The sequence below is a fragment of the Perca fluviatilis genome, chromosome 21 (assembly GCF_010015445.1).
Source record: "Perca fluviatilis chromosome 21, GENO_Pfluv_1.0, whole genome shotgun sequence".
Taxonomy (NCBI): domain Eukaryota; kingdom Metazoa; phylum Chordata; class Actinopteri; order Perciformes; family Percidae; genus Perca; species Perca fluviatilis.
The window spans coordinates 6,492,981-6,520,980 of record NC_053132.1 but is presented as its reverse complement, the minus strand read 5'-3'; the positions used below and the strand labels follow the sequence as shown (position 1 = coordinate 6,520,980).

The 28,000-nt window shown below is 40.5% G+C and overlaps 3 protein-coding genes and 1 long non-coding RNA gene across 7 annotated transcripts; 1 reads left to right on the top strand and 3 right to left on the bottom strand.

The window, feature by feature from the left end:
• Window positions 1-11,196, top strand: LOC120551035. Its single transcript, XR_005637814.1, has 3 exons — window positions 1-84; window positions 6,264-6,447; window positions 11,126-11,196. It is a non-coding gene; the product is annotated as an uncharacterized LOC120551035 (long non-coding RNA).
• Window positions 332-2,607, bottom strand: hoxb5b (homeobox B5b). Of its 2 annotated transcripts, XM_039788136.1 has the most exons (3): window positions 1,830-2,607; window positions 1,277-1,364; window positions 332-775 (listed from the first exon to the last, which is right to left on the bottom strand). In XM_039788136.1, exons 1-3 carry the CDS (start codon window positions 2,431-2,433, stop codon window positions 748-750), a joined length of 720 nt encoding a protein of 239 aa, XP_039644070.1. In that variant the 5' UTR covers window positions 2,434-2,607; the 3' UTR covers window positions 332-747. The 2 variants fall into 2 exon arrangements, with proteins under 2 accessions (XP_039644070.1, XP_039644069.1); XM_039788135.1 differs by having other exon boundaries at window positions 332-1,364.
• On the bottom strand, window positions 3,109-5,760 carry hoxb6b (homeobox B6b). Of its 2 annotated transcripts, XM_039788139.1 has the most exons (3): window positions 5,019-5,759; window positions 4,001-4,033; window positions 3,109-3,910 (listed from the first exon to the last, which is right to left on the bottom strand). In XM_039788139.1, exons 1-3 carry the CDS (start codon window positions 5,461-5,463, stop codon window positions 3,651-3,653), a joined length of 738 nt encoding a protein of 245 aa, XP_039644073.1. In that variant the 5' UTR covers window positions 5,464-5,759; the 3' UTR covers window positions 3,109-3,650. The 2 variants fall into 2 exon arrangements, with proteins under 2 accessions (XP_039644073.1, XP_039644074.1); XM_039788140.1 differs by lacking the exon at window positions 4,001-4,033 and having other exon boundaries at window positions 5,019-5,760.
• ttll6 (tubulin tyrosine ligase-like family, member 6) lies at window positions 10,597-27,283 on the bottom strand. 2 transcript variants are annotated; one of them, XM_039788128.1, is made up of 17 exons: window positions 27,154-27,283; window positions 24,684-24,875; window positions 21,752-21,901; window positions 21,480-21,517; window positions 20,727-20,845; window positions 20,209-20,339; window positions 19,950-20,106; window positions 19,610-19,753; window positions 18,607-18,692; window positions 18,296-18,521; window positions 17,410-17,588; window positions 17,092-17,280; window positions 14,119-14,275; window positions 13,471-13,731; window positions 13,251-13,325; window positions 12,290-12,491; window positions 10,597-11,443 (listed from the first exon to the last, which is right to left on the bottom strand). In XM_039788128.1, the coding sequence occupies exons 3-17, from the start codon at window positions 21,898-21,900 to the stop codon at window positions 11,187-11,189; spliced, it is 2,370 nt and encodes a 789-aa protein (XP_039644062.1). In that variant the 5' UTR covers window position 21,901; window positions 24,684-24,875; window positions 27,154-27,283; the 3' UTR covers window positions 10,597-11,186. The 2 variants fall into 2 exon arrangements, with proteins under 2 accessions (XP_039644062.1, XP_039644063.1); XM_039788129.1 differs by lacking the exons at window positions 24,684-24,875; window positions 27,154-27,283 and having other exon boundaries at window positions 21,480-21,520; window positions 21,752-21,803.
• Between the last annotated feature and the right edge of the window lie 717 nt (window positions 27,284-28,000).

The following is a 28,000-nucleotide window of genomic DNA, read 5'->3' as shown; positions in this document are numbered from 1 at the left end:
GCCACTTTGTGTTTGGGGGGGATTTTATCACCAACATATTCCCACATGGCAAACACGCATCTCGCTGCAGAAGAGTCAGAGGAGGTAAGTTTTGAAAAACAAAAGTTAAGATATTTCTGTTATTTCTCTGCTGCAAAGAGGCAAAAAAAAAAATAATTGAAATCTGTTGTTGTTCTTTTGACACTTGTATACTTCTAACAAGTTAATCACGAGTTTAAATCGGGTCAAAAGCGAACCAGAAGTTGTTACGCAGCTGCTTTGACAAAAAGAAAAAAGAAACCTGACCTGAATTTTGTATTTCTTCCTATTGATAATACAGTCGAGACAGAGCAATTGAGAGAAACTTTTATTTCCAAGCGCTATGAGTTCACTTACAAATACAAAAAGCTTATTGGCGAAAAAAGCTTACATCACTGCCTATCCACAGAATAACCTTTGCACTAAAAATTCATCACATTGACAGGTTGAATACATTTGCATTGCTCATAATTATTCTAAACAATATTAATAATATTAATAATAATAATAATAATAATAACACAATATCCTAAAGCTACACATTGGCTTGAAACTTTATGGATCTGGCCACAAGATAACCATCGAAAATAGCAGTAAAACTTACACTAAAGCGCTTTGAATGGCCCCGGAGTACATCAGGTTTACATTCAATGAAGAGCAGCATATGGTTTGGAAACTTTTTTTTTTTTAACTGTACATTGAATTTACTCCTGTTAGACCGTCAAGAAGTCACAATAAAGAGCTCAAGTTGAAACACCTTCAAGAGAGAGAGAGAGAAACAGAGAGAGACAGAGAGAGAGAGATAGAGAGAGAGAGAGAGCAAAAAAGCAATGAACAGTCAATACCCCCAATAATATTTACATCTTATTTTTCCAAATAGGACATCTAAGCTATCATAGAACAACAACGGGAAACTAGAAATGGCATTTTTAAGACGACAGAATACTTCTTTTTCTATCACAATAGCATGCTGCAAGGTGCTGCGCTTTCAAATAGCTTTACAGTACTCATGGATTCTTTTGTATTTCTTTTTTTTTCCAATGATGATTATTATTTCATTTTTTTTAATGTTTTTTTTACTCTCCCCCAAAAAGTTATTCAGTTGTGGAAGGCGCTGCCTCCCGTTACAAGACTCATGCTTTTCAGTTTATTGTCCTTCTTCCACTTCATCCTGCGGTTCTGAAACCAGATTTTGATCTGTCTTTCGGAAAGACACAGGGCGTGGGCTATCTCTATCCTCCGCCGCCTGGTTAGGTACCTATTGAAGTGAAACTCTTTCTCCAGCTCTAGCGTCTGGTACCGGGTGTACGCGGTTCGGGCCCTTTTCCCATCAGGTCCAGTCATATCTACAATTTTACAGAAAATCCAGAAAATTAGCAACTGCACTGAACACCAACAACAACAACAAGAGGAAGGTTTTTACTGCCAGACTTTTAAATTTGGCTTCACCACGAGGATGCACATTGGGGGTCACAACACGGAATGAAGCATGCAACCAACACGACACATAACAACACTCACACACGGTTATTACTGCCTTTCTTATCTCCAGCTAGATTGCCGACAGCCAGCCTGCCTGCTGCACATTCAAATCCACATTTCACAACCCACCCTGTCTCAGGCTGCAGCGGCAGTTAACCTGAATCCAAACAACCCCATAAAGACTTTTCGAATAACGTCTTTTTTTATTTATTTTTTTTTCAATCACCCACACCGAGCTGCCCACTCGTGCAACACTTGACAGATTTATGGCACACCGTCAGCTGACATCCTTCGGAACTAAATATTATTAGATGTGTAAATGAATATACCATGGCTTATGTGCAGTTTCCGCATCCAGGGGAATATTTGTGGCGATTGGCAATCGTTTGATGTGGGAGTGGAGGAGGTGGCGCTGGGGTCTTGGTGCTGCTGCTGCTGCTGCTGCGCCCGAGGAGCCGAGCTGGAGCCGCCGCTGCTGTGTGCGCCTTCCTCGGTCTCTGAGGCGACGGTGGCGTCCTCTATCTCCGAGAAATGAGCGTTGTTGTTGGAGTTGAGATTGTTGCCGCTCGAGGTCGAGCTCCGGTCAGAAGGAGGAGAGGGGCTTTTTAGTTCCAGGGGCTCCCGGTTGGCCGTGGCGCACGACGGCGGCACAGGCTCTGGAGATGAGAGCGAGCAGTTGGGTGTCTGTCTGTAGCGGGCGTCTGGCGCGAATCCCCGGGCATCCTCTCTCACGGCCCCGAAGTGGCTGCCGGTGTTGGTGCGGTTCACGGTTAGGTCCATGCCATTGTAGTTGTAGCCGAAAGACCCGGAGTGCATGGTGCCAGGGTCTCTGAAGGAGCCGCTCACAGCGCCGTTAGTCCCATAATTTAGTAACTGATAGTCGGAGCCATTTGGATAGCGCCCTGAGAACGAGTTTACAAAGTAAGAGCTCATTTGCTTGGATTTTTAAAGCCTCGATTTGTAGATCTTTGTCGCTATAATCCTGTGTGCTTGCACGATTTATGGATGCAATCATGAATTATAAGCAATGAAGCCCTACTGTACTTTGCCAGGTATGCGGCCAAATATGGGAGAGCGTTCGGGAATCACGTGCCTTTGTTGACCAGTCGTAAATCCTCACTGATGACTTCAAGAGGTAATTCATGCTCCATGGTTACAAATGATGACGAAATAATGGTCGTTAGGCTCCAGTCAATGGTGCCTCCCCGCTGCGCCCCGAGACCCGCGCAGGCAGAGAGCGCCATCTTCCGGACAGAGGCGGTAGTGCCCCGCCGGGACGCGCTGTCAGGCCCCTGAACTCATCCATCATTTATGTAACGCGCTGATAATATAGGCCACAAAAGGCTCAGGTAGCACATAACAGAGACTTATCAGCCACACTGCCGTCCGTTTAACGTGTTTAGAGTGTCAAAGTGGAAATTATTGTAATCTTTACGCAGGTTTTATGTGAATTTAAAGGCTTATTTGATAGGTTTATTGTGACTCCAGAAGCAGATCAGTACCCTATAATAATATAAGTACTACTGCTGCTAATAATAATAAAAAAAAACATATTTTTTAAGCAGAAATGACGCCACAAGATTTTCCAATATACATCAAAAAGCCTTTATTTCTATGTACAATTTCCTAAACAAAATATTGCACACAATATCCAGAGGTGCATTGAACACAAGGTGAACAACAATAAATAACATGTAACATTTCGGATCTGTACAGATTGAAGAGTCGATGGCACAACAAGCCTAAAGGACTATTATAGAACAACTAACACCACAAGATGTTCAGTAAAGGACAAAAAGCCTCTTTTAATGTCATAAAAATAACAATAACAAAACTCAGTAGGCCTACGATAATGAGGTAACAACATTGTCAAAAACTAAAACACTAAAAAGTATATACATTTTGGCGGATTTTTGCATAGTCCCCTAAATAAAAACACGAGCACAAGGACGAACAGAGGAGGACCTGATTTTAACCTCTAATGCAGACATCATCACCGTGCAGATACTGAAATAAAGTCTATCGCTCTACACGTCTCTAACTTGGGATTTGCAGCACTTTATCTACAAAGGAATAATACACCATTTTATGTTGGGAGTGTGCGCACAAACACACACACACACACACATGCCTTTTTATTCAGTGTCCTTTTAGCTCTTCTTGTCCGCCTGCTCCTCCTCCTCCTCGGGTGTCTTTGAGGGATTGAGGAGTTTGTTCTCCTTTTTCCACTTCATCCTGCGGTTCTGAAACCAGATTTTGATCTGTCTCTCCGTCAGACACAGGGCGTGGGAGATCTCTATCCGGCGCCTCCTGGTCAGGTAGCGGTTAAAGTGGAACTCCTTCTCCAGCTCCAGAGTCTGGTAGCGGGTGTAGGTCTGTCGGCCCCTGCGGCCACTGTTTCCAAATGGACCTGGAACAAAAATAAACCCCCAAAAAATCATGAATTATTAATTAAATGTTTGTCTCGAGTGAATTTCCAAAGTGTAGGAGAAAAATCTACCTGAGAGTGCACTCGAAATCTGTAGTGGTGTGTCTGAAAAAATACAATAAAGTGGTAATTTAGCTCCAAATCACACTCTTATAACATTCAAATATTATATTTTGTTGTTTATAAAGTAGGGAATTATGATATAGTAATAAACTGTACTTTATCGTGGGTATTTCTTTTTAAATGTTCCCTATAGCCTATTATTACACCTCTTCCTAAAAAGGTGCGCAAATGGCACTCAAGCTTCATTTTTGTTTTAATCTATTCTATAATGTCACTATATTTCCAATAATTATGCATATGGCACGTCTTATAGTGAGTTTAGAATTAGTTGTATACATTTTATTCTAAAAAAAAAAAAAAAAAAAAAAAAAAAAACTTCTAAATGATGTCTTTAATGTAGGCTACAATAGGATGTAGCCTGCGTAGTGCGTAAAAGTGCCCCCATGGTGTGTTTTCTCCTTTACGACAGCAGTATATTGTTCTTTAACATTACAGTAAGGATGTACAGTCCGAGTCAGACTGCGCACTGACGCACAAAGCTTATATAGCGTCTTGTTTTTGAGATTTTAGGCCTGAAATGAAATTGTTTTGGACATTTAATCGCTGCTGAAAGTGTTTCTGCGATATTTAAACTGATAAAAAAAGACCCATTCCGAAGATGCCATGACACTAAAGAGCTTTAAGTTGCAGCTTGGGTGGTGTAGGCCAAGTCTGTGTGTGCGTGCGTGTGTGCGCGTGCGGTCGTGTATGTATGTGGTGATGATGTAGCAGCCAAAGCCCTGAGGGCGCATGAAGATCCGTGTGCGCAATCACAATAATCTCAAACTCTACTTTCGGCTCTGTAATCGCGCAATTATTTTCTGTTCCCGTTTCTAAACGTTAAGTAGATTACATATCAGTGTGAGTACGAAGCTCTCCGCATCTGACAGGTAACGTCACTCTGTGAGGCTCAGGATGCTCGCAGAGAGCAGGACTCTCGTTACCTTCAGGCTGCGTGACAACAACAGAGTTAAACGTGTGTACTCACCGGCGGAGCAGGCGTTCATCCTCTGCATCCACGGGTAGATCAGAGTGGAGGACTTGTCGTCGATGCTGCTGCTCATACTGACAGCCTGCTCCGGGCACTCCGCTTTGCGCTGCTCCTGACTGACAAACAGCGGCTGGTCGTCGCGGCTCGAGAAAGCGCACGAGCCCTCCGCGTCCTTGTAGAAAGTCCCGACCGGGTTGTAGTCGCAGGGCGCTCCGCCGCCGGCCCTTCCGTAGATGGCCGCGGCCGCTGCGCCCGTCTGCTGGTAGTAGGACCCCGGGTAAACCTTCTCCTGCATGTTGGCCGCTCCATATGTGGCCGCGCTGGAGTAGTGTCTTAACGGATCGGTGTATCCCGAGGAATATAACGGTATCTGACCCAGGAGAGAGTCCTGTCCTCCCGGCAGAGACACGGGAAAAGTAGAGTTAACAAAATAGGAACTCATTGGGTGGACAACGGGGTGTATATACTCCGGAGGAATATGATTTGTTGTCTTTTATAGTCCAAGTGGTTTTGCCATTACTTTATCCGAGATTTGGTTTTTGCTGAAAGGGGGGGTTGTGAGGTGCCACTGAACACAGAGGGGAAGTGTACCATCTGATCAACCTCTGGCCAATCACCGCCGTCTGCGCTTGCACTATTGCACCCATGGGGGGGCTCTTGTTGCGCGCAGGGGTCCCCGGTGAATCGAAATGAAGCGCTCGAGCCTGTCGGTCTTTACGCACGCTCACGCACGCACTCAGAGAGAGGCTGCGACTCATAGGAACACATATACACTAAACCAAAACAACATATAGAACAACTGTTTGTATAATAACTTCGTTTCATGCAAATACAGTCCAATACAGCAGACGGACTTCTCCTCCTCCGTTATAAACAAGCACGCGTGCACAAACTCTCCCTCTCTGTGTGTGTGTCTCTCTCTCTCACACACACACACACACACACACACACGCACACACAGTGCAAAAAGAAAAAGACAAGAAAGAACAACATCGCAACGAAATGCCAAACACTTTGCGCATTATTTCCATTTACGCACAGATAACCGGCTCCCTCTCTTTCCTCCTCTTCCTCTAACCTTCACTTCCATCTTGGTAAATCATCCAAGAACTAATAAACCCACGAATCAAACAATGCACTCTCAACAGCAGCTGCCAGCGATCCTAATGATCAGTATCAATTAATCCAAATCCACGCAGAAATTAAAGCGTCACTGATAATGTTTTTTTTTTTATTATACAGATGTGAGCTCGTCCAGATTTCTGATTCAACACCAACTGGGACTGAATTCCATGAAGACGTGCAGAGGGCACGAGGGAGGACACGCGCTTCCACACAGATCATCACCTTCATCCTCGTCATCATCATCATCTTCCTCACCCGGCGTCATACAGGGGAAACTAGTTCCTCATTTTTAAAAAGCTGTGTGAGTATCAATGTGTGAAACAAGTCTGAATCAGCATTCAGTCACCTTTCAATGACTGTATTTAGAAATAATGAAGCTGATCAATTAACTATTATTATCGTTATTTAACTATTAGTAGCTATTATGTTCATTATGTATCAATTAGGTGCTTGGTATTATCAATAACCTTCAAATGAACTGGCTCTTTCTGCAGTGAAAAACCCTTTCCATAGCTAATTGTAGTCCATTCTGCGATTTTACAACATTTTCTTGCAAACAAATAGCCTACTACTGTCTACATTTGTTAAATTATATGTTATAATTTATATGTATGATGTTTATGATTCCATAAAGACAATTTTTAGCTTTTTAATTAGCTTCCGCTTTTGGTAAAGTCCCCCTATTAAATAATGAATGAATACAAAAAATAACGAAAACAGAAACTGTTGTTAAAATAATGTGCATTTTAAATGTATCAGTGTTTTGAATGAATTAGACAGAAAAACAATTGTTTGTAGTATGTTAACTTATATATATATATATATCATCCAGTTTTTCGTCTTTGCTTTCATTTAAGATCCAGTTCGCTGCTGATGTAAATCTTTTTATTTTTTATTTTGATCATATCGGTTTAGAAATAGCTAATGTTGATGCAAACGTTTTAATTAAAACATCTTAAATGTCTGGCTTCAATAAGTAAACGGCTCTTTAACAGGCCGCAGCCCCGCAGCTGCTGGACGTTTGGAAAATGCAAACAAACAAGCCCACAGATTATAAAACTGTACATAAAAAGACAAAAAAAATAAATAAAGATAAAGATCTGATCTTATATCAGGGGGTTTAAAGCTGCAGTATCAAACACGACAGACACAGAAAAGCGCTGCAGAGACGCCGGAAATCCAAAAACCTGTTTAACGTGGTCAATATTGACTTCACAGTTTTGGCAAAAAAAATCACAAATTTGCCTCAATCAGAAAAAAATATTTGTCCAAAAGCATAAAAGATTAACATGTAAAAAAAAAAAAAGTCAAAACAACTCGACGAGGCGGCGCTATGTCAACCTGAAAGCATTTCTGACTCCTTTTCTCAGAATAAAACAATAAAATTAAACAATATCGAACAGCATAAAATAGAATGAAATCCATCAGAAGAGTAGAAGGTGGATAGATTTAGCTGATTTTTAAGAAAAGCGCGTCTGAGCGGTAGCATGGGGCCTGTATGACCATCATCATCGCCACCACCATCAGCAGCAGCAGCATCATCATCATCATCATCATCATCACAGTCAAATCAGTCTGGTTTACAGCAGAAATCACTCCTGATTATGGAACATAGTTAAAAAAGGCCTCATCTAACATCTAAGGTTATTGTTCACACATTTTAGCGCAGATATCGGGTCTGTAGCTGCAGCGTGCCACGGGTTAAACACGCATCAGCAACTGGTTGGGAATATCTCACAGCGCTGAGAAAAGATGGAAGAAGAGGAAGCTTTGGATAATTGCCATTTCTATAAGACCGATCTTCCCATTTCGCAGTAATATAAACACCAGGCCTACAGTGACAGCTCAGCCACAACAGAGCTGCAGCGGTGCACTTGTGCTGCTGGAGTTAATCGCTGGCATATTAGAAACATGGTGCCCTTACCTTTGTTGATAATCCATCATTTCCTGTGTGCAGGATGCCACTCCGCAGAAGAAGACTCCTCTCGCCTCCTTCTCCAGTCCTCCCCCCCCCAAAAAAAAAAAAATTCCCCACTTTGTTCAAGTGATTTCATTGAAAGTAATCCCACCATCCAGCAGTGTGATGATCCCTCATTTTCAAGAACATATAGCTACACACAAGTACAGCCACGTTAACATGGCGCACACAGTGAAGCACCTCGCGGAGGCTCCATCGCCCATTTTGGGTGAAAACTAAATTACGCACGTTCGCCGCGTCTCGCAGCCACACTTGCGTATACGCGTATTGCATAAACACAGAGCCAAGAAAAAAAAAAGGTTGTGTTACCAGTGTTAAGTGAACGAGCGGTGGAAAACAGCAGCTGCAATATAACCTCATGGGAAATAAGTTCCCATTCCTGCTGCCCACATGACCGCCAGCAACCAATCCCGGGGCCTGGCGAGTCGTAAACTTCCATGGCAAAGTTGTAAATTTTCATAAACAGCAGCCTTTTTTTGTGTGTGTGTGCTTTAGACATGCTTTCTCATCGCCATCTTTATTTCACCCGAAGCCCGAGATGGTTGACTTTAACGCTGGATTAAAAAGGGGAAAGTGTAAAGATGCTGAAATGAGAGAGTATTCTGAGACTGAGATTTTGTTCCGTGTGCGCTTGGTTCTGTTCCAGCTCACTAGAAAAAGGTCTGTGCAGCTTCTTATTGTCCTCTAATCACAAGTATAGTGCTACCCAGTTACGTAAGAGTTGAAATCAGAGGATGTTAGAGGATTTTTATCTTCAATTCTGCTAAATATTAAACCTGGATCTATTTCCTCCACATTTGTTCACTTATACGCACCTACGAAGCCTAATCGTGTCATCTCCAAGCCTCAAACACGCCATGATTCCTCGTATTTTCTGCTTAAATCAAACTGTTCCAGGCTAAAAAAAAAAAAAAAAAGGATTTGTGCATTAAAGACTATTATGGTCTCTCAAAAATGGAGGGTTTTCCTTCAGTCACTGCAGATCCATTTGACATTTTCCCACACAGGCCACAGATGGAGATGGTGTTCGGCTGACTGCAGTCCTGAGGGGGATTTTAAGGTCGCCAACTTTTCTATTAAGATAATCAAGACGTCCTAGCACAGCCAAATGAATTATTGAAAACCGTTCTTTATTTATTTTAAAACACATTATTTCTTCGTCGTCTTCTTATTATTTCTAATGTCTTACTTCCGTTTAGTTTAGTTTTATTATGGTCTTTTCTTCAGTTGACATCTGGAGATTTCCACCAACAAACGAGGATTTCCGACATTTATAGACGCAATAAAACCATAAAACCATAAATTCCTGAAATGTAACACATTCATCCTCCGCTTTTGATTTTTTTTTTGGTCTGGCCTCCAAAGTGGAGTCGTTAAAATGTTAAAATGTTGGATAAAAAAATAAAATCCGTTCATGAGAAATTAGGAATCAAAGTTTGAACTTGTTTAAAATCAAAGCAATTTAGGCCCATCTTTTATTCTGGATGTTAGCTAGTAATCATCCCTAATTGTTATTATAATAATACATCTATTTAGGCCTTGTGAGTTTCTGTCTACCATATGTTGTGTTTTTGTAATATTTCAGTAAAAAAAAAAATCAAACAAGTCTTCAGCGAGGCCTCGTGTTGTCCTCCCGTGTCAGAACTAACACATTGTTTTTAACATGTTTTTGTAGCATTTTTCAACGTTTTCTGCGCTCCCCGTCCACCAGTATACACTTACACCAACGTGTTACCACTATTTTTAAACTCATTTTGGATTTTATAGTCAATAAACATGTATCCTTTATGACATTTTATCTAATTTTAGAGTTAAAAAAAAATGCAGAAAGTATTCATAATTATGACTGGTAGTTAAGATCAGGGGATGTTTATGGATAATCACAGACTGTCAAAGTTTAGTCAAAAATTGATTAAAACACCCAAAAGTCAACGATAGTATTGAACTAATGCTTACCTTTACCTGTGAAGAGCGTTTCATGGAACCATCTGTGTTACTTTTGGGCAATTTGGTTTGAAAGAAACCCAAAATTTCTGATGTAGAAGCTTTGAAAACGAGGACAACATGAGGGTTAATAAGATCTCCTTCGACTGAAACCAATCGATGAGTTTACGTTAAGATCAGACATTTCATGGTCTTTCTACAATTATATTTTTCTTCACACTTACAGTGCACAATTTATTTTCCAACTATTTTGGAATAGAATATCGTCTTTTTTTGCGACTCAAACCAAAGAACCCGGATGCAGAGATATCCTCTTTAACTCTCACTGAAGAGCTTCAAGAACAAACCACACAAACAGAGCGAACTTAATTCTATAAGTGACTGATGTAAAAACTAAATAATAATAAAAACCTATGTATATATTTAACAAAAAATATGAAACCATAAAAAATAGCTTGAATCATTTTTGTTGTAAAATTGAATGAAAAAAAAATCTATCTTCAGTGAAGATAATGAAACAAAATCACATTAAAAAAAAGATATTTTATTGACCATCAGTGCAAAAAAGAAAAATAGATTTTCAATACTTGACTGCACAAACATTTCCTTGAGTGAAGAAGCAGGAGGCCTTTATTTTATTAATATCCCTCAGTTTATCTTCAAATAGGGGTTTAATCTTAATTAATTATACCTTAATATTCACTGAGTCAGCTTCAACTCCCAATAATCAGCGAGTTTATTAGATTTCCTTCAGGGGATTTGGATCAGGCATGCCATGTGGTGTTAAATCAGCCTTGTCTGCTTTTATTTTGGCACTGTCAAACCAGTGAGGTTTGTTGGAGATAATTCATCCCCGGAGCAAAATATTACACATAAGTGAGCACACACAGTGGGTAGAAAAAGTTAAAAAACCCATGATGGTGGATGGGGATGCTGGAGGTTATATAGTGGCAAGCAGAGTAAACTGCAGGAGTCCAGATATAAAACATGAGGTATTCCTCATAGGCACAGTGTGTTTCTCAGTGTGTTCACAGTTTAAAATCCTCTCTACCTCCAGTTCTCCTCAGGTCCCGCGTGTCTACGGTGGTTTTAATCCCGCAGCGGCTCTGGCCGGCTCCTCACTGGCCCTTCCCGTGCTGCTGGGGGGCTCTGCGGGAGGCGTTGCGGACCATGTGAGAGAAGCCAGGCCTCCTGACCAGGGGGGCGCGAGCGGAGATGACGAGCAGGCTCTGCAGGGCCGCGGGGTCGTGGGACATGTAGGAGCAGCACAGGCCTCTTTTAGGGACGGGGTTTATGATGGGGATGCTGGGACGGGACCGGGCGTCGGTGTAGAGGCTGCTCCTGGCGTCCTGCTTGACAGACAGAGAGCCACCGACTGAGGAGGAAACAGAGACAAGATCTGAAACCTAGAACTGGAAATCAACAGACTACAAATCAGGCTGGGAAGTTGAATTGTGTTTCCTGTCGTTTATAAGAGAAGAGAAGAGAAGAGAAGAGAAGAGAAGAGAAGAGAAGAGAAGAGAAGAGAAGAGAAGAGAAGAGAAGATAGAACATTTATCCCGAGGGAAACTGTGCAGCAGTTGCATTACAAAGTAGGAAAGAATGCAAATATGAATATCAATAAGAACATCAACAAACAGATATCCAAAATATAAACAAGGTTAACAGTAAGTTGCTCATATCTCAAATTGCTTTTAATTATGTTTTAATAATAATAATAATAATAATAATAATAATGTGGCTCTCTGGAAACTTCACTTGTGATTTAAAAAATTCACACAACTCTACTTATGCTATGCAAAACGATGCATTATAGTAATGACAATAATGAATGATTTATCTCAAAATGAAGAGTACACACTAATTATTAAAGTGCTATTCCACTTTAATAATTAGTGTGTACTCTTCATCACCTTTGTGTGGTGGATATGATGGACACAGTAAGGAAGTCAAACGGTAAGTACTGAGTGCTATTTCCTCACACTTAAAGCTAATTTAACTGTATGAGGTCATTTTTGTGATAATAAAGTATTTTTCATCACAAGCCAGTTTTCTTTTCTTTTTAAAATATAGTAGAACACACAGCATTACGTGTTTGGTAAGAAATAAACAGAGTCAAAACAGAAGCTAAATACTGATTGTGCAGTTGGAAAAAAAAGAAGCCCAAAGCTTGTACAGTAATTCCTCAAATCCAAAGATATTAAAGATTGAGTTTACTTGCCTTTAGCTGCAGTGTTGAGGTCACTTGATTCAAATCCCAGCATGCCGAGGGCGGAGAAGTGTTTACCTGGCCAGTGTATCCGCTGGGAGCTGATGGACCTGTGGACTTCTCTGTTGTAGCTCTCGAGCTCCGTCGTGAGCAGGCTCCTCTGGTCCATCGGGGGCCGGTGCAGGCGCTGCTGAGTCATCTGGGATTGGATGTGCTGCAGAACAGAGAAGACACTATGTCAGTTAGATTGTACTTCACAATGTTTCATTAGCGCTGCCCACCTGTTTATTTTTTTCATTTGAATTAATGTTTTATTTAAATTAACTATGAATGTTTATATCTGAATACTTTCAGAGTTTAAAACCAATTTTTTTGGAATTGCAGCATGCACCGCTCGGTCTCTGGAAGAAGATACAGTTTTATTTGAAAACATTACTCTACATACATACATAATCCTACACAACTCAAATAGTAAAAGGTGTTACAAGTAGAGCTGCATTGGTTAGCTGATTCATCGATTTGTCAGTCGACAATCGACTAATCCCTTCAGTCATTTTTCAGGCAAATATTCTCTGATTTCAGCTCCTCAAAAGGGGGAATTGGCTTGTTTTCTTTGTCTTTTATGACAGTGAACTGAATGTTTTTTGAGTTTTAGACTGTTGGTCGGGACAAAAGCAAACTGAAGAACTAAAATTAATAATAATTTTATAGGATGCTCGATGAATTAAGAAAAATAATCTATTTATTGATAATAACAAATCTGTAGCCCTGGTTAGTAATTAAGTGTGAAACTGTTAAACAATGAGAGAAAACATCTTTTTAGAAAGTTTTACAATTAACTGAATCAGAATTGATTTTTTTAAATAGATTTTTCAAAGGGTGAGGAACTCTTACATTCTTAATTTCTTTAAAAAACAAAACAGATTTGGCAACAAAATATGGGATTATTTTGATTGTTGTCCTGTGTCTCTACCTGCCATGACATCTGTGTGTGGGGCGGCTGCTGCTGCTGCTTTGTCCTCTGGGAAAACTGTGCCAAAGAGTCCAACTGAAATAAAAGAAAACAGAGTGACTGGAGGCTAAAGTAAGCACAATTATTATCATTTAACTACCAACAAACGACCACAAACATGTTCATGTTGGCGGTTTATGACGCATTTAGGGGGAACACAGCACCTGTAATTTGGTCTCACCTTTGTCTGTTGTCTCTGATGAGCCTGCCTCTGCTGCTGGGTGCAGGCGTCCTGCAGGACTCCCTCTGCGTCTCTGCGGCCCTGCAGCAGCTGGTGGATCTGCTCCACCACCCCCAGGTCCTGCAGTAGTTTCTTCCTCTGGAGCAGCGCGTCGACCCGCTCCTGCTCCTCCATGTCTGTGTCCTCCTCCAGCAGCTGCTCCTGCTTCTCCTCTCGGACTTCTGCTGCTTCAGGATGCACCGCCGCACTGGACAGAGATGGCTGAGACACATTTGATTCAATTTATTGTTATTGCTTTACTTATATATATATATATATATATATATATATATATATATATATATATATATATATATATATATATATATATATCTGCATTTACAATGTATTAGCAATTTCTGTCACGGGATAACACTGTTTGTTTTTCCCGTCTTCACAGTAAAAGATATTTGAATTTGAAATGAGAGACGTCCGATAAAAAAATAATCTGCAGGAATATTATTCTAGCTAATTTAAAATGGGTAAGAGTTCATTTACTCAAAAGGGGTCAGCCAGAATGTGAAGCATTCATCATAAGACGGAGGCTGTTTGACGCCCTCTTGTGGTTTCATGTGGACACTGCATCTGTAATGACACCATAAGACTCACCGGCTGCAGCTCCCAGTCACAGTTTGAGCTGGGGGGTTGTGTTTGTGCTCGTCGTGGTTTGACTCTCTCCCCCGCCGTCTCCCCCTGCAAGTCTTTCCTCCGGCCTCCCCTCTGGTCCTTCTGCTCCTGCTTCAGACGCAGCTCCTGCAGTTGTTGCCTAAACACATAAATGCACGCAGAATGTTTAGCATCTTCCCCTGATATTAGTCAAAGGATTTCTTACAATCATGGTAACCATTTACTACTAATTAAATACCCTCAAAAAAACTAAAAATATATCCAATATATATAAAAAATATATATATAAAAAAATCAAGTCATTTAAAATGAAAAGCTTCCACCAAAAGTACATTCAAATATGTCAATTATTTTCAGTTTATACGTTTTTCCAATCTAGCAACATATGTCTTGTCATATATCGTTGGTTCATGCAATAAATATTTATACTGTGCAATGATTCGTTATGGACTGGTTTAATTGCTTTAATTTGTTTGCGTTCTTTCCAAGGAGGATGATCATGCTCTCCACCATTGAGTTTAAACATCCTGTTACCAATGAAGTGCTGAGAGAAATGCATTGTTCCTCATGATATATTTTAGAGCAGGGGTCTTCAACATTTTGTAGGACCCCTTAACTGAAAGAGAGATGGCACAGGGACCCCCTACTATATTGTATAAAATTAAGTTGCCTATTAAACTGGGCCTACCATAACATGTAGGGCGGCCTAAAGCCTTTTTTGCATTGAATACCAAGTGATTAAAATAGCCTAATAATTGCTGGCATGATTTTATAAATCATATTTTCATTTTAAACATACATGTGGATTAACTGTATATGTGTATGGCCTTAGTGACTACCTCACCTATAGGCCAGAGAGCCTAGCATCTGTGGGGATTTATATTTGATAATAATATGTTGGATTTGTGTTAGGACTTTTTCATTTTGAAAATTAACAATAATTTGGAGGACCCCCCGCTTTTATTCTGATTCTTGATTTAGAGTGTGCTGTCACTAACTAACACACACACACACACACACACACTTATTTTGCCTACTTGTTGTCAATTAACTGTTGATCAACTAATCAACTTGATTCATTGACTAATCATTTCAGCACAGGGTTGAAATTAATAACACCCACTATCACACAAATTGTTTTGTGTTCATTGTCCCCAGAAGTTCTAGCCTAGAAATCTAGACGCACCCTAGCGGCAGCAAATTTAATTTGCAGCCAGGGGGAGTCTAGGCACTCTCCGTTGAATTGCGAGCTGGAAAAACCAAACTAGTCGGGCCAATCACATCATGTATAGAGTCGGTGGGCGGGCTTATGGCTGCTGCTGCTGGGAACAGCGGTCTTCTGGAAGACTTGGAGTTAAGCTTTTCTTTGAGAAAAGTACGGCACTGAAATCATTCTTAAAGGTCCCATGGCATGGAAATTTCACTTTATGAGTTTTTTTTAACATTAATATGAGTTCCACAAGCCTGCCTATGATCCCCCAGTGGCTAGAAATGGTGATAGGTGTAAACAGAGCCCTGGGTATCCTGCTCTGCCTTTGAGAAAATGAAAGCTCAGATGGGCCGATCTGGAATCTTCTCCTTATGAGGTCATAAGGAGCAAGGTTACCCCCCCTTTCTCTGCTTTGCCCGCCCAGAGAATTTGGCCCACCCATGAGAGAGAGAGATCATGGCTTTCAAACGAGCAAAGTGGCAGTTGGTCAAGGCCACCCTCTCTCCTCCTCAATAGCTAAAGACACAGAAATGGCACATACTAAGGAAAGCTCATTGTGGGACTGGCTCTAGTGGCTCTAATTCTGCACCAAGGCTGAATTTCGGGAAAGAGACTTCAGATACAGTATTAGGGGACCACTAAGGTCTATATAAAATATACTTCAGATACAGTATTAGGGGACCACTAAGGTCTATATAAAATATACTTCAGATACAGTATTAGGGGACCACTAAGGTCTATATAAAAGAGACTTCAGATACAGTATTAGGGGACCACTAAGGTCTATATAAAAGAGACTTCAGATACAGTATTAGGGGACCACTAAGGTCTATATAAAAGAGACTTCAGATACAGTATTAGGGGACCACTAAGGTCTATATAAAAGAGACTTCAGATACAGTATTAGGGGACCACTAAGGCCTATATAAAAGAGACTTCAGATACAGTATTAGGGGACCACTAAGGTCTATATAAAAGACTTCAGATACAGTATTAGGGGACCACTAAGGTCTATATAAAAGAGACTTCAGATACAGTATTAGGGGACCACTAAGGTCTATATAAAAGAGACTTCAGATACAGTATTAGGGGACCATTAAGGTCTATATAAAAGAGACTTCAGATACAGTATTAGGGGACCACTAAGGTCTATATAAAAGAGACTTCAGATACAGTATTAGGGGACCACTAAGGCCTATATAAAAGAGACTTCAGATACAGTATTAGGGGACCACTAAGGTCTGTATAAAAAGACTTCAGATACAGTATTAGGGGACCACTAAGGTCTATATAAAAGCATCCAAAGAGCACCATGTCATGGGACCTTTAAAAGAGGAAGATATGTTCGGAGTTTTGCAGACCGGATACGGCAAAAGTTTAATCTATCAACTAGCTCCGCTACCTTCTTCGTTGCTCTGCCTGGTTGTAGCGCTATCCTATTGCGTGCAGAGGGAATTTGAAAGACAACCGTTTATCCCGCCCCTCCGATTGAGCCCTGCCAATGGTGAGTTCCCAGACCCAACGTCTGGATGTGGGTCTGGCTTGTCAGGCTACAGAAGTTCAACATTTTGCACAAAATGAACAGATTAAATTTCCCCCTCTTCTCTCTTTTACTTTGTTTCTTTCTGCCTCATTTGGAAATAATTATTTCCCTTCTGTGTGGACAACAAGATCTATGTGCATAACTAACAGCCTTTGCTCTCTACTGAATTATTTTGGGCATGTTGAAAGCATGCTGATGGTACCTGGCACACTCCTCTCTGGCCTTGGACGCTGCGGTCTCCTGGAAGAGCGAACTGCTGTGTTTGAAGTACTTGTCGTATTTCTCCCCTCCCTCTCTGGGATAGATCCTCTTGAAGCCTCCCAGGTGTTTGGCCTCATACTTTTCCATCTGCTCCACCGTGGCTGCCTGGCACTGACGCAGCTCCTCCGACCTGCGCACACACACAGTAGCAGTCACCTGCATGTGTCTCCAAGAGGCATTCAGGGACAGGTGTATGACCTTGGGGAAACACACACACACACACACACATACACACCATTTGTGAATGACAGAACTCTACCTGGCTTCTTTGGTGCTGATTTGCTGCAGCCTGTCCTTCACCCTGCGACGCTCCTCTTTGGTGATCTTTCGGCGGTCGCAGGCGCCCAAGTTGATGAGAACCAGGGTGTCGTACAGCAACGCATCCTTTACCTCGCGGTCCAGCTGAGAGTCGGTGGTAAAACTTGGGGAGTGATTCACCTGGAATACAAATATACTGATCCATTTAGACATCTAACAGGATCAGGGATTTCCTGAGTAACATTTTAACCCCTCAACCTTTATTACAAACTCATGCTGTGCAGCCAGATTCTGTTCTAAACCAAAAGCATTTATTTAAAATTCTAGAGATCTGGGTGCCCAGATAGCTCAGTTGGTGGAGCGGGCGCCCATATAGAGGTTTACTCCTTGACGCAGCGGGCCCAGGTTCGACTCCGACCTGCAGCCCTTTGCTGCATGTCATTCCCCCTCTCTCTCCCCTTTCATGTCTTCAGCTGTCCTGTCAAATAAAGGCCTAAAATGCCCAAAAAATTATTCTGGAGATCTTCAATTTTCAAAATATACCAAATGTAGCTCAATGTTAGCTGGTTTGTAAAAGATTATGAATAAGACATGCAGTGGTGCAGCCTTTACAAACATGGAGTTTGTTGTTTGAATGCTTCACAAATTATACACCTGATACTGTCAAACAGTGTGGAATAACATTTGTTTATCAACCTTAAAAGCTACTTTTTAAAAAGAAGTTTCATATGTTAAGGGGTGGATAAGAAACTTTCTATTCATTCAATTATGTTACCTGCACGCAATTGTGCATAACAACTGTAAAGATCTCAAGATCCCGGGCATAACAACAATACATTTGCATATTTATGGCTAGTATTTTAAACAGAGGTGTCATGTGTTTTCACCTCCAGCACCCAGGGTCTGAGCCGGTGATCCAGCAGCACATCGAAGCCCAGGATCTCGAAGCAGGCGCTGCCGGTGGTGTGGTTTGGGAAACACGTGTGGTAATTATGCTTGAGGATTGGGTGAGCAGAGATCAGAGTCTTTACGATCACATCCTCAATGTCGTTCCACATCTTGTCTGTGTTGCAGCTGATGGACTCCAGGAGCTTGTTCAGAGTGGACAGCTTCCTGGGAGGACAAAAGAAAAAGAAAAACATTCAATAAATATGCAGTATGATGATTACGACACGATAAGCATTGTCTGTGTGTTTACCGTTTGCTGCCAGTGTCCTCGTCACGAAGAAAGTTCTCGCTGTTCTTGTTGATGGAGTAGTTGGTGAGATGCATGCACACATCATCCTAACATGAGAAAGACGAGGAAAGCGAGAGATATATCACACTCAAGACTGAAATACACACAGACATGCTCAGGCTCAGGACCTATTCATGCACAAATGGAGAGATGTCAGAGTGAGTGGGCTCCCAGTGCTGGACCAGCGCCCTGAGGGGTTGGGGAGGTACGGTGCCTTGCTCAAGAGCACCTGGTAGTGCCCAGGCGGTGAACTGGCATCTGTCCAGCTACCAATCCACACTCTGTACTTTGGTCCGTACTGGGAACTTGAATTTTTTGGAATAAAAACGCTGCCTCTTTTTTTTCACTACAAAAGCGTCCTAGTCAACTTTTTCTTGTCAAAAAAGACGCCAAGTGTGATGGCCTAGTGTTATTTATTTCTAATGATCTCTTCGATTGTAAAGTACTTGGTAATCACAAGGATACCGATTATCTAGCGGATAATACAGCATGCATGATCATCAAATATGTACTTTTTATTGTAACGCAAAAATGAAAATTACAATGAACAAACTTGTTCCTGACCTTTAATGGCTAAGGCTGGTTACTTTCTATGTTTTTGTTGTTGTCGACAAATCTAAACGTGTTAGTCTGTCTCTCAATACCCATTGGTTCCTACTGAAGACATCTTTAGAAACAGCTCACAAATGTATGTGTGTGTGGGATTGCTATTGTAAACTGTGTGTGTGTGTGTGTGTGTGTGTGTGTGTGTGTGTGTGTGTGTGTGTGTGTGTGTGTGTGTGTGTGTGTGTGTGTGTGTGTGTGTGTGTGTGTTCATGGTGATGAATGAAACATGTCACCCACTGCAAAAGTGTGGTTCTCTGATGTTTTATGGCACAGAGGAAGAAGATATATCAGTCTTTGACACACACAGAATACTTGTTATTATAGAATATCACCAGACTTATGCTTTAACATGTCTTACCACATTGCCGTGTGTCGGTTCGTTATACTTGGTAGTGCAGAAGCGAGCCAGTCCCTCCTTAAACATGAATATGCTGAATGGGTCACATGAAGTCACCAGCACGTAGATACGCAAGTCAAACTTGTATCCATCGATTATAAAAGGCTGAGGAGGGAATGAAAAACACATGTAAACTTCAACCTGTATGTATGTGTGTGTGTGTGTGTGTGTGTGTGTGTGTGTGTGTGTGTGTGTGTGTGTGTGTGTGTGTGTGTGTGTGTGTGTGTGTGTGTGTGTGTGTGTGTGTGTGTGTGTGTGTGTGTGTTTCTGTGTATGTGTATGTGTTTAGCAGGCCCCTTACCCTGGAGATGTAAACCTGGCAGATCATATGTTCTCCAGGTTGAATTTCTTTACTTGACTTGGTGATGACGATGCCTTTGCCTTGGCAACCGGTATCTGGCTTACAGATATACGTCTTGCTTTTTTTGGCCCTGGTGTAAGCTTGGAAGTCACTGTAACTGCAAAGTACAATCAAATAAGGAGTTAGTATATTAAGACACACTGAGACTAAACTAAAACTTAATAAAAGAGCAACATCACTGTGAAAAGTACAAACTGACTCTGCGGGAAGGCACCAAGTTTTGGGGAAGATATTGTAGTCTTTGGGGAAAAGCTTGAGCATACGGTTCATGTTTCTTGCGAGTAAATCTTTGCGGCAGATCTCAATCATTCCTGGGAAATGGTTTATTTTCTGCAAAGACACAAGAGACACACATGACTGTTCTTAGAGGGGAAGTAATCTGTTGGCAGAATACTGAACACTCCTGAATTACCCAATTAGATAAAAAATGGATTGCTTGAGCTGAAAATATGTTATGAGCCATGAATACTGTGCGCTGAATAAATTACTCAATCTCATAATCTCTATGGAAATCTCTGTTTTATTATTTCATGGGTAGGCATATTGAGCAGAAGAATTTAAATTACATGTAAGGCTATTACAATTTGACAGAGCAGAGTGACGACTCCCCATTGATTCCTTTTCAGCTTAATTCATACAATTGAATTCAGTTTAATTAGTCTTCTATGATGATGGCAGTAATGTGTATCTATTATATGAGCAAATTCAGTTGAATACCTGATACCGCTTCATGTCCTTAACACGGTCGAGAGAGACAGAGTAGTCGGTCCAGAAAAGTGTCCAGTCTTCACCCTCCATCGCCTCTCTGAGGCCGTATCTACGAGCAGCACGCCGCACTGAGACGAAAAAACAGCAAGGAGTATTTTTACTGTACTATTGAAGTACATGTGTCATTATATTATGTAGCATTAAAGCCTCTTAACACACACACACACACACACACACACACACACACAGGGGATTTCACTTATTCTGGATCTGCTCAGGTTGAAGGGGGCCAAGAAATTATTAGGTCTCAAATCTCAAATCTTTTCTACCAATAAGAATGATAAAGCTGTCATTTGTTCTGCCAGGAGCAACAAAGCTTACAGAAGATCCAGGAAGGTGTCAATCAATCAGTCTAAACACACCTACAGTCCTGGGAAGAGGTCCAATCAGCCAGTTTAACTGGATACACTTGTGCGGGTGTTCAGGGCCTTTCAATTTTCCCTTGAATAAAAAAAAGGGGCTTAGCCCAAACCATGAAAATCCGTAGTGTTGACAGGGGTGTCGACATATTTTTGGCCATGTAGTATGTAGTATATCTAGTGCTTCCCATGTTCCAATGCAGTCTCTGTTTTACTTGAACAAGTCACTCTAAACGACTAAAGTGTCTGTGAAATATAAATATGGGATGGTGCAGAGCAATGTAGACATCTGCACAGACATAACAGAATAATAGACATTTATGATTTAGTCGTCCAAACTTACCACTTTCATATTTGCAGTTGGTGAGGTTGATCCACAGTCATCTGGAAGAAAAGAGAGACAGAAAGAGGGACAGACATCTGCTTTGCTGCAAGGTCCTACAAAGGCCTCATCACGCTCATCCTACCTTCACCAAATGAGGATAAGTGAGAAAACTAAGTTAAGAGCCTCCAGGACAAGTTACAAAATCATAACTGTCAGCGCTCAGATGCAATGTACCTGCAATGTGAAATAACAGCGGAAATACAAATGGATGAGATCCTGCAGTAAAGTACCTCTTCTTGCCTTTCCTCCTCTTCTTGTTGATGGGCGGTGGAGTGCGGCTGCAGACTTCAACTTGGCTTTCACTACCCTCTCCTTCTCCCCGCTGCTCATATTTATGTGCACCTTCATTTCTGTCTGGGCTGTCCACAGGTAGACCCATTCTGGATATGCACAAACAAAAACAAAAAAACACTCATTTGACTGCGAGCAAATGAAAAAAAAAAATCTTACAGTATGTGATAGTTTACACACACACACATAAAAAATTATGCCATTCCATATATGACACTCATTTACATGATATGTTTTAATAGGATTTGCTGCGCAGCCTCTGAATGAAATTCAATCAAACTGAACAAAGGACATGCTGTAAGTGCATGCATGGAATCATGTTTCCGTTTCCATTTCTCTCATCAGGTGAGTGCTCTTGCTGTCGGCACATTGTCACACACCGGCTATTCAAGAGTTATCGTGGCGGGACGGATACAAACAGTGGGTAATAGTGCAACACTAGCAAGGGGAAATCAACTCTAAGCCAACCAGAACTTTAATTGTAATGCTTTTCATAATGTTGAAACAAAGGAAGTACAATGTACTGATACACATTTAAATATCTCTGTCTTTTCTTTATATGACGGTTTTAGTAGAGTCCTTGTGAGGGCTTTTATAAGCAGTCCACTTTTCCACTTGTCCACTAATTAACAAGATAAGATTTTTTAAATGTGACCACACCGCACTAACTGATCTCTTTTATCATGAGTGAAGTGCACATTCATCAATAAGTGTGTGCCACAGTGTGTGCCAGATCCATACTACACACTTATTCTACGCAGATTTTTAGTATGCAGTGTAAAGATACAGTCTAATCAAACCAGAAGGGAAGCAGACTAAATACGCTCGATTTTGACTGTGCTGTTCTCCCACAATGCAATGCATAAATGAAATAGAGGAGCTGCTCACAGAAAGACCTTATAAAACTAAAATAAGTAATCAATCTTACTGTGTCATTTCCTGTGTGGATAAATATGGATTTGGGACACAGCTTAAGAGTCCACAGCCATGCTAGCGGCTTTGTGAGACTGTACTTGAGCAAAATGCTAATGCCAGCATGCTAACATGCTCACAGTGACGATGCTTAGGTTCAATGCTTTTGCTAATTACTGTAGCACTAAACTAAAGTACAGTTGAGGCTGATGGGGATGTTGGTGCTAGATGAAAAGTCAAGGGGTCACCAAAGTTATAACAATTCATCATGGAGGGGAACATGTATGTGTGTAACAAATCCATGGCAATCCATCAAATATTATGGCAGCACTGGATGAAAAGTCAATCAAAGTCATTAGGAGTCATCCTCTGGGGACCATAAATGTCTGTAAAAGATTTAATGACAATTAATTTAACAGTTGTTTGGATATTTCAGTCTGGACCAAAGTGATGGACCAACTGACCAACACTGCTATTCATAGAGCTCTGCCTCCAGCATGGCTAAAAATCTAAAGTTTATACAAATAAACGTAGGCCAGTTCAGTTCCACCTATGTGGTCTTGTTCTGTGAATGTCCGTCTGCACTCTGACCCGAGCACGGTGTTCAGCAATCGTCACAGTAGCATCTCAGCTGTTCGCCCCTGCCTCCTATCTGGTGTCTTGTAGGGTTGAAGGTGAGGTCAAGTTAACTCGTGGAAATGATCGTGATCGTGGTGGCGGTAAGGAGGGACATCCCAGGTACACTGCGGGAGGTGACGGTGCTAGGTAACAGTATTCTGATCCAATGATCTGGATAATCCTGGCCCTGAACTGTGAGCTTTACACTGGGCCGAGACGCCCCACTGACCGCAGTCCGGATACAGTTACAGTCCGGCAAAGGATTTCTCCAAGGTTCCCCCTCAGCATGCAACACCATCAGGAACATGAATAACACCTTTGTGCTATCTGACCTTAACAAACAATGACTGAATTCAGTAAGAATGACTTTGTTAACTGCTCGGTGTCACTACATAACATCCAACATTCAGGCTACATCTTGACACGCCATGCTAGCACTTAATATTGTCTAATATCCTATAAAAACTAACAAACTGTAGCACTAAACACTAAAATCAGGGGGATACACTTGCAATTTAAGAATCTAGCTCTTGTTGCTGGGGAGGTTGTTACTGTCTGATTAATTAATATAATAATGTAATATAAGAAAAGACAAACCTTTAAATTCTACATAAAAACTTGTCTAATTAAAATTTCTAATTAGTACAGCATACCGTCTTTCACATGTATACACTCACAATTTATGCTGCAGCTAACAATTATCTTTATTATTAAATAAAAGTATATAGTCTTACCAAAGCACAGCGTCTCCTCTTAAAACTGCTAAATGTGTCTGACTACAGCCCAAAAACATGAAGGTGTTTTATTTGCAATATAAAACAAAAAGAGCAGCAAATAGTTGTACATTTGACAGGCAGTAGTACACAAATGCTCTCTATTTTTAGATAAATTACTTAAATTATCATCAAAGTCACCATCAGCTAATTTTCGGTTAATTCATTTATTGATTATTCAACCAATTCTTTCGACACTAATCGCAATCCATCAGGTTTCAGTGATGCAACTCACTCAGTTGCCATTTTATTATATTTATATATATATATATATATATATATACACCTAATGGCTAAAACTAATGCAGTCTAAAACAAATCCCCTCTTCATGGAGGTTATAATGTTCAGTTTTCGAGTGTTGATTTAAATTTGTGGTCATTTTTTGAAGGCTACGGTTTGTTGAGTTGAATCTAATATCTAGTCTGCCCTTGTTGATATATATGGGATGGAAAAAAATATGAGAAACACCTCTGCAGACTGCATAAATTTAAGCCAATTGTACATCATAAATTGGCATTTGAGTAACCTACTGTCTCCGTTTTCATATCAGAAATGAGCCTTACTCACCTGCACTATTAAGCCTACATTTGTAAGGACCAAGGTGTTGCAAGATGCTGCCTCCCCCGGCCGGCCGTCTGCCTCCACACGTCTTTTGTACACTAATCTTTGTTTCAAGAGCCTTTTAAGACGCTGTCACACTCCTCAGTAGAAAGACCAATGAGCCACATCTCCACGTCGAGCACCATCTGCCTCTGGACACTTTGAGAAATAAAAAGAGAGTAGATTTGTATCATCACAAGGATGGTTCATTTCAGATTGACTTACACCCTCAAGCAAGGATCTGGTGACCAATTAGAAACTGTGGGGACAAACACCTGATCCCTTCTGACATGGTGGAGAGAAAATGAGCAGGAGACCTCAGCACGGAGCAACAGGAGAGGGATAATCCCTGATACTTGTTAACTGAAATAAGAGATGTGTTTTTCAACGCCTCCAGATGTTAAATTTAAATCTGTGCTGAAAAGCAGTGCAGCGGTTTGTGGTGTAAGTGAACAGGCTGGACATCCATCTTGTTAGCCAAGTTGAAATAGAAACCTTCAGCTGAAGCTTAGCCTTCCATTGAAGACATTAAAAATGGAGCACAGGCAGAAGGGGAAAGGCTGGTCAAAGAAGAAGAAAGTAGACGCTGCATCTTGTGTTTCCCAGTTGTCATGACAGCCAACCAGGTATCAACCAGATAAAACCAGACTGGATGATGATAATAATATTGTGGAAGAACAACACAAAAGGGTGTACCTCTCTGTGGCTACGATCTAGTGCTGAAACTATGTCTTGATTACTCAGCTAATCAACATTAATTAATCATTAGACGACATCCTACACCCTTCCACACTCACTTATCTACCCTTTGTCTTTCTTATGATACTTTAAAGATCACAGCCTATAAGCTTCCAGTACTGATCTCAGTCATGACAACATTTGAAGGTATTTAAACTGTGTGGGTGCAAACCTTTTGTGTGAGAGAGAGTTACATGGGCAACATGAGCTTGCATACAATTACAAACCAGGACAATTATAATCTAATGTGACGATGGTGTATTTTTATAGAGATATTAATGCAAGTAAAAGAAGTTAATGTGCTCTTTTCTCTTATATTGTCCCAGGTGTGTTAATAAATAAGAAAAGCAATGACAAACAACCTATTTTATTTTTCATTTTGTTTTGTCTGTAAAGAAGCATAGCTTTGTGAATTCAATATGCAAAGTTAGGATTAGTTTTCAAAATCTGCTCTACAAGATCTGCAATTGCCTTTTTTTTTTTAAAGTAAGTACCATGTACCCTTTTCTAATTTGTTGTGTAACTGGTAACAAACCAAAACCCAAAACCTGCTCAGGCCCCTTTAGATATCAGGTATGGATTATACCTAAAATCTTGCCAAGAAACCAGAACAATAAATTGCCAATTTTACATTGGGAACTAGTGCCCCCTGAAAAAAAGTAATCGGATACACTTTACTTGAAGGTATCTACATAAGATTTTATTTTTATTTTTATTTATATTTTTTGCTGCTTTTAAATGTCTTATGTATCCCTGTACGGTGTCCTTGAGTGCCGAGAAAGGCGCCTTTAAATAAAATGTATTATTATTATTAAGAGTGACATGAATGTGTCATAAACATTATAAACAAGTCATAAACATTTATGACAAAACTCTTCTTTTAGTGTCATTTGGTTTTTGTCATGACAAGTTATGGTTAGAGTTAGAGTTAGGGTTAGGGTTAGGGTTAGAGTTAGGGTTAGAGTTAGGGTTAGGGTTAGAGTTCATGTGTCATGACACTCTTATGTAGATACCTTCAAGTAAAGTGTTACATTAGCGTTCATTATAGTTGCAGTGGGGGAACCAGAATAAAACTAACTTTATCATAACATAATTATAGTTTTTATATACTTAAGATAAGGTCCCATTTACAATATTTTAATGAGTTACCATCCAGTTTTTTTAATTAAAGGCTTTCAAAAATACAGGATGTGACCATGAGAATCATTTGCAGTATCCTTTTTTAATGTACTACTCACAAAATGCAATACATTTACTCAAGTAGCTACTGTACTTATTACTTATTATTCCATAGGCTTACTTCGACTCCTCTAACTTAAAGGGAAATATTGTACTTTTTACTTAGGCTAATAGCTACATTTATTTAACAGCTATAGTTACTTTTTAGATTAAACTAACCAACAGTAACATTAAAGACATGAGTCCGCTCCACCTTGATGAATGCATGCATTAATGCATTACAATAAATAATCTAATAATTTAACACTTACAGGGGCCATGTTTCTGCATTATACGTTTACTGCTGATATGTTTAGCTTCTTTACTTTTTTTAGTATTATTTTCCATTACATGCGCTACGCTGTAGCTATGGTAACGGAATGCTGAATTCTCCCTAGCGATTTTAGGCTAACTACCGCTAGCAAGAGACTTTAAACAATCAACATTTAAACGACTAAAAACGTCATAAACGTTACATTACCGTTACAAACAAGTGTGCCCCATCGTTACCGGCGAGTAACACTAACCGAGCAGCCTTTTGTAATTTTGTTGATGTTGTCGGGTCGTGTCTCGGCTTGACGCACAGTGGAGACGTAACCTACAAATGTAAACATGAATGAACTGGAGGCACACACGCGCGGTGCCTTTTCAGATGGAAGGTCGATCTTTAGCCAATCACAAGCCGGGGTTGTGACAGTCCTCGTCTCTGATTGGTTGTTGGCTCACCGATGAGAAAAGATGCATCTACAGAATGAGCCACACGTGCACCTTGCAGTTTAGTTACAGTTAAATCACATGACCTCAAATATTTATTTTTACTTGGTTATATTTTCTTTTTGGTAACCCTTTGGCCTCCCTTGGCTTCTTTGTTTGATGTACAGAATGTTGTTTACCTGCTGTATATCCACGTCTGTGAATAAAGATTGATTTAAAAAAAGTGAATGAAAGTTTTTTAATGAAATCATACATTTCAGTAGCCTACAATATAGCTACTGTGATAATAGGATGTGGATAGAGCCCAAATACTGTCATATGGCTGATATGTTAGGAGCCTGTCATGCACAAATAAAGAGCAAAATACAACCAATACCACTGACATTTAAACTGACCGATATCTAAGTGTTTATTATAATAACATAATATAAGGGTTATTATAACACACATTCAGTGTTACTATGTAGGTTTGATGAACAGAATCAGTTCCACGACGGACAAGAGTTTGGCTCCCTCCTGTGTTTTTATCTCATACTGCAGAAGTGAGGAAGGAGTGAGTTGTTGAAATTGTCCTACATTTCCCATAATGTATCATACAGGGCTACAACAATGCA